Here is a 15,601-nt window from a genome sequence, read left to right on the forward strand (position 1 = left end):
GGTGGATTGAATTATTGAATGATTACGACTTTGAGATTCGTTACCACCCGGGGAAGGCAAATGTGGTAGCCGATGCCTTGAGCAGGAAGGATAGAGAACCCATTCGAGTAAAATCTATGAATATAATGATTCATAATAACCTTACTACTCAAATAAAGGAGGCGCAACAAGGAGTTTTAAAAGAGGGAAATTTAAAGGATGAAATATCCAAAGGATCGGAGAAGCATCTTAATATTCGGGAAGACGGAACCCGGTATAGGGCTGAAAGGATTTGGGTACCAAAATTTGGAGATATGAGAGAAATGGTACTTAGAGAAGCTCATAAAACCAGATACTCAATACATCCTGGAACGGGGAAGATGTACAAAGATCTCAAGAAACATTTTTGGTGGCCGGGTATGAAAGCCGATGTTGCTAAATACGTAGGAGAATGTTTGACGTGTTCTAAGGTCAAAGCTGAGCATCAGAAACCATCAGGTCTACTTCAACAACCCGAAATCCCAGAATGGAAATGGGAAAACATTACCATGGATTTCATCACTAAATTGCCAAGGACTGCAAGTGGTTTTGATACTATTTGGGTAATAGTTGATCGTCTCACCAAATCAGCACACTTCCTGCCAATAAGAGAAGATGACAAGATGGAGAAGTTAGCACGACTGTATTTGAAGGAAGTCGTCTCCAGACATGGAATACCAATCTCTATTATCTCTGATAGGGATGGCAGATTTATTTCAAGATTCTGGCAGACATTACAGCAAGCATTAGGAACTCGTCAAGACATGAGTACTGCCTATCATCCACAAACTGATGGGCAGAGCAAAAGGACGTTACAAACGCTTGAAGACATGCTACGAGTATGTGTTATTGATTTCGGAAACAGTTGGGATCGACATCTACCGTTAGCAGAATTTTCCTACAACAACAGCTACCATTCAAGCATTGAGATGGCGCCATTTGAAGCACTTTATGGTAGAAAGTGCAGGTCTCCGATTTGTTGGAGTGAAGTGGGGGATAGACAGATTACGGGTCCGGAGATTATACAAGAAACTATCGAGAAGATCATCCAAATTCAACAACGGTTGAAAACCGCCCAAAGTCGACAAAAGAGCTACGCTGACATTAAAAGAAGAGATATAGAATTTGAAATTGGAGAGATGGTCATGCTTAAAGTTGCACCTTGGAAAGGCGTTGTTCGATTTGGTAAACGAGGAAAATTAAATCCAAGGTATATTGGACCATTCAAGATTATTGATCGTGTCAGACCAGTAGCTTACCGACTTGAGTTACCTCAACAACTCGCGGCTGTACATAACACTTTCCACGTCTCGAATTTGAAAAAATGTTTTGCTAAAGAAGATCTCACTATTCCGTTAGATGAAATCCAAATCAACGAAAAACTTCAATTCATCGAAGAACCCGTCGAAATAATGGATCGTGAGGTTAAAAGACTTAAGCAAAACAAGATACCAATTGTTAAGGTTCGATGGAATGCTCGTAGAGGACCCGAGTTCACCTGGGATCGTGAAGATCAGATGAAGAAGAAATACCCTCATCTATTTCCAGAAGATTCGTCAACACCTTCAACAGCTTAAAATTTCGGGACGAAATTTATTTAACGGGTAGGTACTGTAGTGACCCGAACTTTTCCATGTTTATATATATTAATTGAGATTGATATTTACATGATTAAATGTTTCCAACATGTTAAGCAATCAAACTTGTTAAGACTTGATTAATTGAAATATGTCTCATATAGACAATTGACCACCCAAGTTGACCGGTGATTCACGAACGTTAAAACTTGTAAAAACTATATGATGACATATATATGGATATATATATAGTTAACATGATACTATGATAAGTAAACATATCATTAAGTATATTAACAATGAACTACATATGTAAAAACAAGACTACTAACTTAATGATTTTTAAACGAGACATATATGTAACGATTATCGTTGTAAAGACATTTAATGTATATATATCATATTAAGAGATATTCATACATGATAATATCATGATAATATAATAATTTAAAATCTCATTTGATATTATAAACATTGGGTTAACAACATTTAACAAGATCGTTAACTTAAAGGTTTAAAAACAACACTTACATGTAACGACTAACGATGACTTAACGACTCAGTTAAAATGTATATACATGTAGTGTTTTAATATGTATTTATACACTTTTGAAAGACTTCAATACACTTATCAAAATACTTCTACTTAACAAAAATGCTTACAATTACATCCTCGTTCAGTTTCATCAACAATTCTACTCGTATGCACCCGTATTCGTACTCGTACAATACACAGCTTTTAGATGTATGTACTATTGGTATATACACTCCAATGATCAGCTCTTAGCAGACCATGTGAGTCACCTAACACATGTGGGAACCATCATTTGGCAACTAGCATGAAATATCTCATAAAATTACAAAAATATGAGTAATCATTCATGACTTATTTACATGAAAACAAAATTACATATCCTTTATATCTAATCCATACACCAACGACCAAAAACACCTACAAACACTTTCATTCTTCAATTTTCTTCATCTAATTGATCTCTCTAAAGTTCTATCTTCAAGTTCTAAGTGTTCTTCATATATTCTACAAGTTCTAGTTACATAAAATCAAGAATACTTACAAGTTTGCTAGCTCACTTCCAATCTTGTAAGGTGATCATCCAACCTCAAGAAATCTTTGTTTCTTACAGTAGGTTATCATTCTAATACAAGGTAATAATCATATTCAAACTTTGGTTCAATTTCTATAACTATAACAATCTTATTTCAAGTGATGATCTTACTTGAACTTGTTTTCGTGTCATGATTCTGCTTCAAGAACTTCGAGCCATCCAAGGATCCGTTGAAGCTAGATCTATTTTTCACTTTTCCAGTAGGTTTATCCAAGGAACTTAAGGTAGTAATGATGTTCATAACATCATTCAATTGATACATATAAAGCTATCTTATTCGAAGGTTTAAACTTGTAATCACTAGAACATAGTTTAGTTAATTCTAAACTTGTTCGCAAACAAAAGTTAATCCTTCTAACTTGACTTTTAAAATCAACTAAACACATGTTATATATCTATATGATATGCTAACTTAATGATTTAAAACCTGGAGACACGAAAAACACCGTAAAACCGGATTTACGCCGTCGTAGTAACACCGCGGGCTGTTTTGGGTTAGTTAATTAAAAACTATGATAAACTTTGATTTAAAAGTTGTTATTATGAGAAAATTATTTTTATTATGAACATGAAACCATATCCAAAAATTATGGTTAAACTCAAAGTGGAAGTATGTTTTCTAAAATGGTCATCTAGACGTCGTTCTTTCGACTGAAATGACTACCTTTACAAAAACGACTTGTAACTTATTTTTCCGACTATAAACCTATACTTTTTCTGTTTAGATTCATAAAATAGAGTTCAATATGAAACCATAGCAATTTGATTCACTCAAAACGGATTTAAAATGAAGAAGTTATGGGTAAAACAAGATTGGATAATTTTCTCATTTTAGCTACGTGAAAATTGATAACAAATCTATTCCAACCATAACTTAATCAACTTGTATTGTATATTATGTAATCTTGAGATACCATAGACACGTATACAATTTTTCGACCTATCATGTCGACACATCTATATATATTTCGGAACAACCATAGACACTCTATATGTGAATGTTGGAGTTAGCTATACAGGGTTGAGGTTGATTCCAAAATATATATAGTTTGAGTTGTGATCAATACTGAGATACGTATACACTGGGTCGTGGATTGATTCAAGATAATATTTATCGATTTATTTCTGTACATATAACTGTGGACAACTAGTTGTAGGTTACTAACGAGGACAGCAGACTTAATAAACTTAAAACATCAAAATATATTAAAAGTGTTGTAAATATATTTTGAACATACTTTGATATATATGTATATATTGTTATAGGTTCGTGAATCAACCAGTGGCCAAGTCTTACTTCCCGACGAAGTAAAAATCTGTGAAAGTGAGTTATAGTCCCACTTTTAAAATCTAATATTTTGGGATGAGAATACATGCAGGTTTTATAAATGATTTACAAAATAGACACAAGTACGTGAAACTACATTCTATGGTTGAATTATCGAAATCGAATATGCCCCTTTTTATTAAGTCTGGTAATCTAAGAATTAGGGAACAGACACCCTAATTGACGCGAATCCTAAAAATAGATCTATTGGGCCTAACAAACCCCATCCAAAGTACCGGATGCTTTAGTACTTCGAAATTTATATCATATCCGAAGGGTGTCCCGGAATGATGGGGATATTCTTAAATATGCATCTTGTTAATGTCGGTTACCAGGTGTTCACCATATGAATGATTTTTATCTCTATGTATGGGATGTGTATTGAAATATGAAATCTTGTGGTCTATTATTATGATTTGTATATATAGGTTAAACCTATAACTCACCAACATTTTTGTTGACGTTTTAAGCATGTTTATTCTCAGGTGATTATTAAGAGCTTCCGCTGTCGCATACTTAAATAAGGACGAGATTTGGAGTCCATGCTTGTATGATATTGTGTAAAAACTGCATTCAAGAAACTTATTTTGTTGTAACATATTTGTATTGTAAACCATTATGTAATGGTCGTGTGTAAACAGAATATTTTAGATTATCATTATTTGATAATCTATGTAAAGCTTTTTAAACCTTTATTGATGAAATAAAGGTTATGGTTTGTTTTAAAATGAATGCAGTCTTTGAAAAACGTCTCATATAGAGGTCAAAACCTCGCAACGAAATCAATTAATATGGAACGTTTTTAATCAATAAGAACGGGACATTTCACAGTAATATAACACAGTATCATGCTACAGGTTCCGCAGAAACAAGTAAACAAGCAAGTTGTAGATTAGTCCTATTAGCGAATCCTACTCGACTCAGACTCACTAATGCAACCTAATTCTCTACAACCAATGCTCTGATACCAACTGTGACGCCCCGTACAAAACCATCGTGTACGGATCATCAATCAACAGGATCATTACATGGTCAAACGCTATATGCTGTTTGAAAACTGATTTGCATTCATAAAAAGATAACGTTTTACAAAAGATAGCGCGCATCCTATGAATAGGAGCATAAACATAAGTATTTGACCCTAAGGTCATTACAAAGCCATTGTTTTGAAAATAACATAAGTTGCGAATGCAAAGTAAAAGTTCCATGCTTGTGACATCTCTAAGTAATGCAGCGGAAGTCTAACACAGCAAGTCTGTAACAGCAAGTCTATACACCAAGACTAGAACAGCAAGGCTAACAGCGGAAGCAACAACGTCTAAGCACCTGAGAAATACATGCTTAAAAAGTCAAAACGAATGTTGGTGAGCTATAGTTTAAGTTGTAATAGTAACGTAAGATAGGCCACGAGATTTCAGTGCTGCAAACAGCGTATCAAGACAGTATGAAAAGTATATGTAAAACCGTAGGCACCCGGTAACTAGACTTAACGTTTATAACCCCCTGAAAGTACACTTGGCGAGTGCGTATGTTCACGAAGTATTAAACACCCGTTAAATGCTAGCGCGACTAGCTCGAGTGGGGATGTCAAACCCTATGGATCCATATCTAAGATTCGCGTTCACCGGTTCAAAGACCAATGACTAAACGTTACCGTGCTAAAGGGAATGTTTATGCCGTTGTATAACCCACATACATACAAAGTTTAAGTACTCGTGCCTAGCATGTAAAACGTAAAAAGCGCATGTATTCTCAGTCCCAAAAACAGTAAAAGTAGTAAAAAGGGATGCTATAACTCACAGTGAATAAGCAATACAAGTTGATACGAAAGTGTGCAAGTAGTAAGTCGGTCCGAAAGGTCGTCAACCTAAATCAAAGGTTACTAGGTCAGTAGGTTGTCTTTACAAGTTCTAATAGTGCATAAAATAAGTTTAAGTGTCATCATCATCATCATTCATCATCATAAAAGCTAAGTAAGTTAATCAAGTATAGAGGTCAAAACAATAGGCTGAATTGGATCAGCTGCTACGACCTCTACGTAAATCGAAAAGACACAAAATTAGTGACCATGGCTCCGTATGGGAGTTCTCTAGTTGCTGACCAATTTCTAGACTCAAACTCGTCTTAGTTTGACCGTGGCGACGGTCTAAGTGGGAGTAGGTCCGAATTTTCAGCACAACGTTACAAAGGAGCATTGACTTTCGGAAGGCCATAGATCCTAAACCGTAACTCGGATTAAGACGAGGTCTAAAAGTAAAATCATCTACTCGAAACGAGCTAACTGAAAATAAACTTTCCAGTAGCCCAGGTGGTCTGATCAGATACGAAAAACAGTAGGTTAGGTGCTCCGGTGGGGTTCTTAGTACTTGATACTCATCACGGTTCTCATCCTTGATGCTTGTAGCTTCAAGTGTACAACTCGTTGATGGGTCAGCATCACCTTGACTAAGGTTCCACCCTCAATACACAATATGTTAAGACCAAGTAAGAATACAACTCATTTATGAGTCTTAGATGGAGGATGAACCAAGGTTACATCATATCCTTAGTCTTAACACAATTACAAGTCACATTTACAACTAAAGCTACAAACTTTACATCAATCAACCAAGTATAAACACAATCTAAGTCAAATGAGGTGATGGAACACTAAGCTAGAGAGCTTGGATCCATTTCACGCAAGTTACAAGGTTGCAAAGCTAGAAAGCTTGCACCTTTGATGTTCTTGAAGATCTTGAAGCATAAAGCTTGGATCTTGAAGATACATGAAGATTGCAGACACAAGTTTGAACCTTTTCAACAAAATAACAAGATCATAAGTTAGAAAACTTAGATCCAACAAAAAGATATGAAGATTCAAGCTAGAAAGCTTGAATCTTGATTGTTCTTGAAGATCTTGAAGCATAAAGCTTGGATCTTGAAGATACATGAAGATTATAAACAAAAGTTTGAATCTTTATCATAAAATAACAAGATTAAAGCATAAAAGAAATAGATCTACAAAGTTGGTGAAGATTCAAAGCTAGAAAGCTTGAATCTTCCATGTTCTTGAAGGATTCATGCTTGAATCAACAAGATATAATCAAGATCAAAGTTAAATGAACTTGATCTCCATATAATGATGATGATGAGCCACGAATTTTAAAAGAAAAAGAGGAAGAAAAGAAAACTTACAAGAATACTAGAAAGGGAGGAAAGAAGAGAGCAAGTGTGTGTGAAAACCAAATGAGAGCAAGTGTAAAATTAGAGGAAAATGGCTAGTATTTATAGGCAAAAATTGACATGGATTGATGAGTGGAGGCCTCCTTGGCCGTGATTTTCAAAGGGGGGAGGGGGAGACACCATTTTGCTTTTTGGTTAGTGGTTGTCTAAAGCATGTACTTATGCTAGAATCTCATGTAACAATATGGATAATTCTTATCCAAATGCTAGTATGACTCATCTAATTAATGGGCATTTATTTTATTTATTATGGGTCACTAGTAAATAATACTTGGGCTAATTAATTGGGCCACTAGTTAGTGTAGGGTGGGCTTAAGTCCAACAAGGTAGAAAGTCCAACAAGACTAACTATTGTGCATAATTAAATTACTACGCGTAATTAAGCATCCAAAATCCCAGATAATTATTATTATAAAATAATAATTAATATTTCGCAGTCATAATATTCCGATTACGACAAAAGTTAAACGTGCGCACAGTTCGCGCTTTATTCGAAACGTCAAATAACACTAACGGTTATAACGGCATCCGGTGAACAAGTTAAGTATCCTACGTACTCTAAGGCACGTTTTAACATATAATTGGAAGTAAACCACGTATATCAAGTTTCCAGAGTATACAGTAACACAGTACGCACAAATACGCAGTTTCGCTAAAATACAAAGCACAAAAGCAAGTCAAAAAAGTCGGGTCGTTACATTGACTGCTTATAACTTGCTATAGAATATTTTAATTTGTGATTCGTCAAATTTATGTTCAATCTTGACTAAAGAACATGAAATCCGTCAATCAATTCGAATAAATGTCACATTTCACAAATCGGACATTTTCTAAGTCAATTAAAAAAAGCGGATTCATATCAGGTTTAATTTCAAAATTATTTTTGTACTTCAGAAGCGTTCTAACGGATAAATCTAAATACACATTTTCAATAAAAAAAAATGGTGATTAAATAAGATATATGAGTGAAAAGATACGATCAGTCAAAGTTCTTTGCTAACAAGCATCTAGCACCACACATCCTGCGTGGTGTTTAGTGCGTGGTATATGTTTGCGACAAAAATGATTGTCTCAGATATTATCTCGATAACACGTATACACACTAAGCTACAAATATGATGCTTGATCAGAAAGTATATTTATTTTTAACGATCTAATCTTTTGAGAACATATTATTAGACAGTTTTCTACAACATTTCAACCAATTTTTTTTTTTTTATAGAAAGCATGAACGTGAAATGCAATAAATGCGCTTTGCAGACTTTCGTGACTCCATATTGAGAGGATTGGTTGAGCATGGCGGCAAGATCTGTAACAGAGTCGCCATTACCTAACTTAGTCTTGAAGATAAGGTGCTGATAACTAGGTCTCTCGTAAATGAATATGTCTCCTTTTTATACATTATTCCATTTCATGAATGAATCATGGATCTTCTGCTCCTCCATAATAGGACCCCGTCATTTTTCAATTTGACTCACACGCTGTTACCTTAATCTTCTGACACCTGGCTAACCCCCATTCACGCTTTCTGCCCACGGTTTTTCATTATTCAGCCCCTGATTGTTTACCAATGAGAAGATATTTTCAGACGATGAAATAACTGAAATTTGACTCCTGAACCAAAATCACATCCAGGTTCATTCTGGTGTAACTTGACAATCTTACCCGACACGAAGTTATATTCGATGAAAAGATAAATCCAATCGAATATCGTCTTTTCTAGTAGCTTGCTATTTTACAAAATTTGTTTAACTCCGGAGTACAAGTTCAACTTGTAATTGTATATAATTATTACAGTATTATTTTGTGAAAAAAGTCACAAACGCACATATTCAAAAATTAAACATTTTTCATATTAGTTTTTTGGCATTCTGCATTCATACACACAACAACAGAAAAACACATTCAATTCTCTCTGACAACCAGATTAGTGATTTTATTGCCAAAAACACTAATTGCGTTTTTGTCTTATCCATTTAAAAATTTCGTGAAACCAAGAAAATCATTAGATCGAAATAATTCATAGAAAAAGTGACTACACGATTAAATAATGAATCCGGATATTCAAATCTTGTTTCTAACACTCATGAGTGCTAATAAACATAGTAATGAAAACTGAACCATTAATCCAACAAACCAACTTCAAACTTATTGAACTAGTCTCATGATCTACCAGTTACATTGAAACTTATCGACCAGCCAAACCAGAAATCAACCCAACAACCGATGTCCCGTCTAGAAGTACCTGTCGTCGTCTGAAACAAAAACAAACAAGTCGTCAGAGTGACCATTGAAACATCCATACGACATTAAGTAGGGTTGTGCATGGCATGGGACAGGACCTAACTAACTCGATTTGGTTCTGTTCCGAGTCCCATTTTAGAGAAAAAAATCGAACCGACAACCGGATCATATAACATTGGTTCGGTTTGATTATAGAAGATTTTATTTGATTCCGTGAAAAGGATCGTCACGTTTCATCTCTTAATTGTTTCTTAGGGGATTATATTTGCATCTATCCATTGTTCCTTAGGTGTCTTAAAATATTTGCATTAGAACTAGAACTAGCTACGATTATCGTATATTTAGACCATCTTTAATAATAATGGATGTGTTGGCGTGTTGCTGGGTAGAGGTGGGGTGTTTAGTGGACGTGCTAGTAAACTGGTAAATAATGGGGTGACGTGTGAAGTGATGTGTTGGGTAATGTGTTAAAATCTGATTGGAAGTCGGGTGCAAAAGAGGATAAAAAAAATTAAAAAGGGTATATGAACCAATGAAAAAACAGCACACCACATTTTGGTGTTTTTGGCCTTGAGCACGCCTTGAACACGTACCATTACTCATGGTCTTATTAGTATAAGTTCTTCCAAAAAACATATGTTTCGGCAGGGATATGCAAGCCCTGTGTTGACTTTGTCAACCCATTCAGTCGCACCCCGTATGCCACTGGAGCCTAGCGAAACACCTTCACCCATAAATCACCACAATTACATATGTGGGACCAAAGGGATCACAAGGGCCGGGTACCGTTGAAGCAATGCTTCGTTGGTCTTATAAGTGACATGGTGAGGTATAACTAGGAAAGTAACATACTGATCAACTAACACTTATCACTTTCCATTTAGATCACTCTTAATGGGGAGTCCGCCCAGCTCGTCCAGGGAGTTACCCAGGAGGGTGCATGGCGATGTTTTCTCGATCTCCCAAACTGTCCGGCCTCGCATATATCGCCCAACTTTATTTCGTTTTAAGACAAGATCAATCACGGGAAATTATGAGAAAATTAGTCAATGGTTTCAAACAATTAGTTTTATTTTATAATTATCTTTTGTTTTAAAACCTATTTAATTAATCGATAAATGTATTCACATTCCAATGAATTTACACACACAATCTCCATTTCTTCATAACTTTCTCTCTAATTTCATATATAACAATATGAGTCGCAATTGCAATCGTAACAGTGAAGCGGATGAAATTAACGCATTATCGAATAGTTATATTTATATGAGTGCACTTGACATATTTGATAATTTAGATCAATTAAGCAATGATGAAGTCGAAAATCACACACCAATATAAAGAGCATTAAGAAGGTACATTACTAGAGATTGGCAAGGTACCACAAAAATGTTGTGGGATAATTACTTTTCCAACACTCCAGTTTTTTTCGTGAATAGATTATGTAGAAGATTTAGAATGAGCAAGTCACTCTTTTTCTGCATTTGTCAAGGTATAATTAATTACACTCACAACCCGTTTACGATTATTTTATTTATTTTCATAAAAAACGTGATGCTATCGTTACTTGAATACTTGAATTCAATGTTCTACAAAAATGTACATCCGCTATACGACAATTAATATACGGTAATGCACCCAATTTATTTGACAAGTATTTACATATGGGTGAACAAACCTCTTAAAATTATTTGGATAATTTTTGCAATTGTGTGTTTACGTTGTATGCGCCGGATTAATTATATGCAAAAACTGAATGCACACGATGTGCAACGCTTGATATCTTTACATTAAGAACTACATGGTTTTTCGGGAATGTTAGGAAGCCTGAATTGTATGCATTGGGGTTGTAAAAATTGTCCTACTGGTTGTCAAGGTCATTATACTTGAGGTAATAAAGGTTACCCTAATATTATGCTATAAGTTGTGGCTTCATACGATATGTGAATTTGGCATATTTTTTTTGGCCTCACAAGTTCGAACAACGACGTCAATGTACTTAATGTATCCGATTTATTGGACGATTCAAATAAGATAAAGCTCCACCTAATAATTTTAGAGTAATTAGTAGGTGTAACTTTAACAAAAGGTTATTATTTGAGTTATCAAAGTAAAAAATATTAAGTTGACAAAATTGACCAATAAATATATAACACTTATAGTCATTGATTTTTCATTGACCACGTACATATCGAACGTCAAAATTAGGCGGTAAAATTAAAAAGTATTTGCATGTACAGATATACTCCGGATCAAAACGTGTAAGTTGGCAGAGACATGCTAACCCTGTGTGCCGTAGCACCCACCAATCCCACCCCGAAAGAGACCTGTGCCGGCAAAGTACCTCCTCCCAGGTACCACAGTGACGGCAAGACGATTTTTACCCCAGCTAGCTAGACCCCCGAAACACTTCACAAATTTCCCCCCGGAGGGGGAAATAATTCCATGCGGGGCGCCCAGACTGAGAATCGAACTTGCGCCTTTCTTCGGATCAAAGCTTCCCCCACTGTGGGCCCAGCGATCAAAGGCATCGGGTACCACTGAGCTATAAGCTCGTTGGTGTACAGATATACTCGATCCGAACCATAAACAAACTAATCAATTTTTTAAAAAAGGTTTATTCTATTAGTAGTAAAAAATCTATAATTTTCACAATTATGCAATATTTTCCTAATATTTGCCATGTAACTAACCCCTTTATTAAAGAAAGAAAAAGAGTGATCCTCGCATTGTAGCGAGTGAAGTAAAAGCACGTATTATTGTGAAATATCATTAACAATAAATAAGAAAATTTACAAATAAACTATATTAACAAAAAAGTTAAGAAGAAAATAATTTAGAAAAAAATAATGATAATGTTATATTAAAAAATTATCCTTTTCATGTTTTTATTAAATTAATATATTTGTTGTTGTGTACACTTCATGTTTATGGTGTTCACCACTCAAACGACTAATTTTTGCGCGAGATTTAGTATATGGTGACAACGAAAACATTTCAAGGTACTTGATGTAAAACTTGAAAAACATGTTAAACTTCTTGAGTTAGGATATAAAACTTGAATGATAATTAATATATAAAACTTGAATGATAATATATATCTTGAAGCAACCGGACACTCGTACACTACAATATTCACATTTTTTTTTTCTTTTTTACCGTAGGTAAAGGCCATGTTAATTACCGAATTTTTGTCTATATAAACCCAGCAAGGTCCCTTTCACATCTTCAAACCTCTTCTTTTCTCCTTCATATTTCACTTACAAAAATGGCATCAACTGCAACTACTGCTTTCTTCCTTCTCTTCTGTCTCATTTTCTCGCAAACATATGCCGAGAAATCGCGAACAGAAGAAGAGGTAAGAACTACATACGAGTTGTGGTTGGCCAGCCATGGTAAAACATACAACGCATTAGGAGAAAAGGAGAGGAGATTTCAAATATTTCACGATAATTTGAAATTTATTGACGACCATAACTCCTCCGGTAACCGGACTTATACAGTCGGGTTGAACCAGTTTGCTGATGTCACTAATGACGAGTATCGTTCCATGTTTCTAGGCACCAAACCTGATGTCAACCGTCGCATTGCTAAGCTTCAAAGAGGCGAAATTAGTCAACGTTACGCTGTTCAAAGTAACGATATGTTGCCCGTAAACGTTGACTGGAGAAAATCAGGTGCCGTTGCCCCCATCAAAAATCAAGGAACCTGCGGTACGAATAGTTAGTCACAATACATGACTTTTACACACTTTAATGATTGAAAATTATTAAATTATACAACACTGTAATCAAATTTAACAAACCATACTTGTAAAAGTTCATTATTACTACTAGGAATATTTTTACTGCTGGTCTAGCGATATCAACGGAGCTCGGTTCGAGTGCCTTCATAGATAAAAATGGATGTGTACTTGCCATTCTAAAAAATAATGTAAAATAAAAAATAAAAAATTAGCATGTGCTATAACATATGCTACACTAGATTAAATAAAAAAAGTTACAGTCCACTATCGTTAACATGCACCTTGACTTTAGCATGACGGTTATTAAATTTGTACAATACTCTTATAGTCGTTATTGATTTTTTTTAAAATAATGTACGTGAATTAATTGAAATGGTGTAGGGAGTTGTTGGGCATTTTCGACGGTTGCTGCGGTTGAAGGAATTAATAAGATAGTAACGGGCGATATGGTTAGTCTTTCGGAGCAAGAACTTGTTGATTGTGACAACAGATACAACAGCGGTTGTAACGGTGGAGAGATGGATTACGCTTTCCAGTTCATCATGTCGAATGGTGGAATCGATACCGAAGCTGATTATCCTTACAAGGGTGTTGGTGGCGTTTGCGACCCTGTTCGAGTACGTACCATTTGCAAAATTCAATTACAGTACATATACTTTGATAAGTTTGTGTTGATAAATTGGTATTGAAATTGATGTGCAGGAAAATAAGGCAAAAATTGTTAGCATAGATGGTTATGAAGATGTTCCACCAATGAACGAGAAAGCATTGATGAAGGCAGCAGCACACCAGCCTGTCAGTGTCGGAATAGAAGCTTCTGGAAGAGCTTTTCAGTTATATTCATCGGTATGTTTACATCTTCAGACAACCTCTGTTCTAACCGACCCTTTTTTTTTTTTTTTTTTTTTTTAAAAAAAAAAAAAAAAATTAATAAAACCCTTTTGTAAATGTAAACCGACTATTCTAATTATAGTCCTAAAATCTGTAATTAAAAATCTCAAATTTACATAAATTGTACATGTACATTTAATTTAGTCACGTATTATCTAAAAGTAATCGTCATCGATCAACTTAATGTAGCACTCTTGCTTTTCTAAAAATATTAAAATAAAAATGTACCACTCTTTTTTATATAAAAACAGTCCTGAAGATCATTATTGAAAATATAACGTGATAAGTTTAAGTATACTCTTATATCCGAAACACACTATTAATATAATAGAATTATTACAATTCTAATTGTTGTCATTAAAAGTTATTACTCCCCACATGCTTTAATTGTTTGTATATTAATTTGTCAACTACTCAACTATAACTTCTTATAATCAACTTAATGTACTAGTGTTTTATGCTTAATTTTGTTCGTAATGTCAACCTTATTAGAAAAAGTTTAATACTCCCTAACTTATATACCAAATATATGGATGGATGGGCATACCAATATTATGCTATAGTGTGCTTGAACCACTGACTCCTAATTTATACATGTTACTTACCTTTATTTTTTCTTAAAAAAGGTTCCTTATAACTGACTTATGGTTGTGCAATTAATTGATTTCAGGGCGTGTTCACGGGTTCATGTGGAACAGAGCTAGACCATGGTGTGGTTGTGGTTGGATACGGTTCAGAACATGGTAAAGACTATTGGATTGTTAGGAACTCATGGGGCACCAACTGGGGTGAAGATGGCTACTTTAGGATGGAGCGTAACGTCGTTGGTACACCTGCTGGCAAATGTGGGATAACAATGATGGCTTCATATCCAGTCAAATACGGCAACAAGAAACCGCGTATCTCGAACAACGTTAATAGTGACCCCATCAGCAGCATCTAGATAGCAAGTAATAATAATGTTCTGATTCACGAAATACTAGAACGAGCAAATGGGCTGTGTCTGGGTGTTATAAGGCGTCTATGGTCTACTCCCTTAGTGGCTAGCTTATGTATTTGTATCGATGAGCTCGAGTTGAGTTCTTGATATATTTACGCTTTATTGTATTTGTGATGTTTGAATGTTTGATTGTTTCTTTCATTGATGTCTTTTAGTAGTGATTGTAACATTTCAATTGGCAACATGATATATATATATATATATATATATATATATATATATAAATATTCCTTTCATGCTTCAATTATCATCATTGTAATCCTGAGACACAGCATGGAAGAGTCACAATATTCAGAAACGAGCTCTAAGAATAAAGAAGGGGTAAAATTACTGAATGAATACGAGCTGTAGCTAATACCCGGGACATTCTTTTTTGTTTTATTCTCAGCAACGAAAACTTTATACTAACAACTTTTTTTTTCAAAAAAAGAAAAAAAGAAAGACAAGGAA

The 15,601-nt window shown here is 34.8% G+C and overlaps 1 protein-coding gene across 1 annotated transcript; it reads left to right on the top strand.

The window, feature by feature from the left end:
* Positions 1-12,783: 12,783 nt before the first annotated feature.
* Positions 12,784-15,133, top strand: LOC139847311 (cysteine proteinase COT44-like). The gene is made up of 4 exons (XM_071836984.1): positions 12,784-13,228; positions 13,642-13,877; positions 13,963-14,106; positions 14,822-15,133. The coding sequence occupies exons 1-4, from the start codon at positions 12,784-12,786 to the stop codon at positions 15,092-15,094; spliced, it is 1,098 nt and encodes a 365-aa protein (XP_071693085.1). The 3' UTR covers positions 15,095-15,133.
* Positions 15,134-15,601: the final 468 nt, after the last annotated feature.

This window comes from Rutidosis leptorrhynchoides, chromosome 5 (assembly GCF_046630445.1).
Source record: "Rutidosis leptorrhynchoides isolate AG116_Rl617_1_P2 chromosome 5, CSIRO_AGI_Rlap_v1, whole genome shotgun sequence".
Lineage (NCBI taxonomy): Eukaryota > Viridiplantae > Streptophyta > Magnoliopsida > Asterales > Asteraceae > Rutidosis > Rutidosis leptorrhynchoides.

Excerpts from the sequence above, each read along its gene's own strand:
- LOC139847311 (XM_071836984.1), top strand. The coding sequence starts at position 12,784 with ATGGCATCAACTGCAACTACTGCTTTCTTCCTTCTCTTCTGTCTCATT. Across the intron at positions 13,229-13,641 it reads CAAAAATCAAGGAACCTGCG|GGAGTTGTTGGGCATTTTCG; the intron begins GTACGAATAGTT and ends GAAATGGTGTAG. Across the intron at positions 13,878-13,962 it reads GCGTTTGCGACCCTGTTCGA|GAAAATAAGGCAAAAATTGT; the intron begins GTACGTACCATT and ends ATTGATGTGCAG.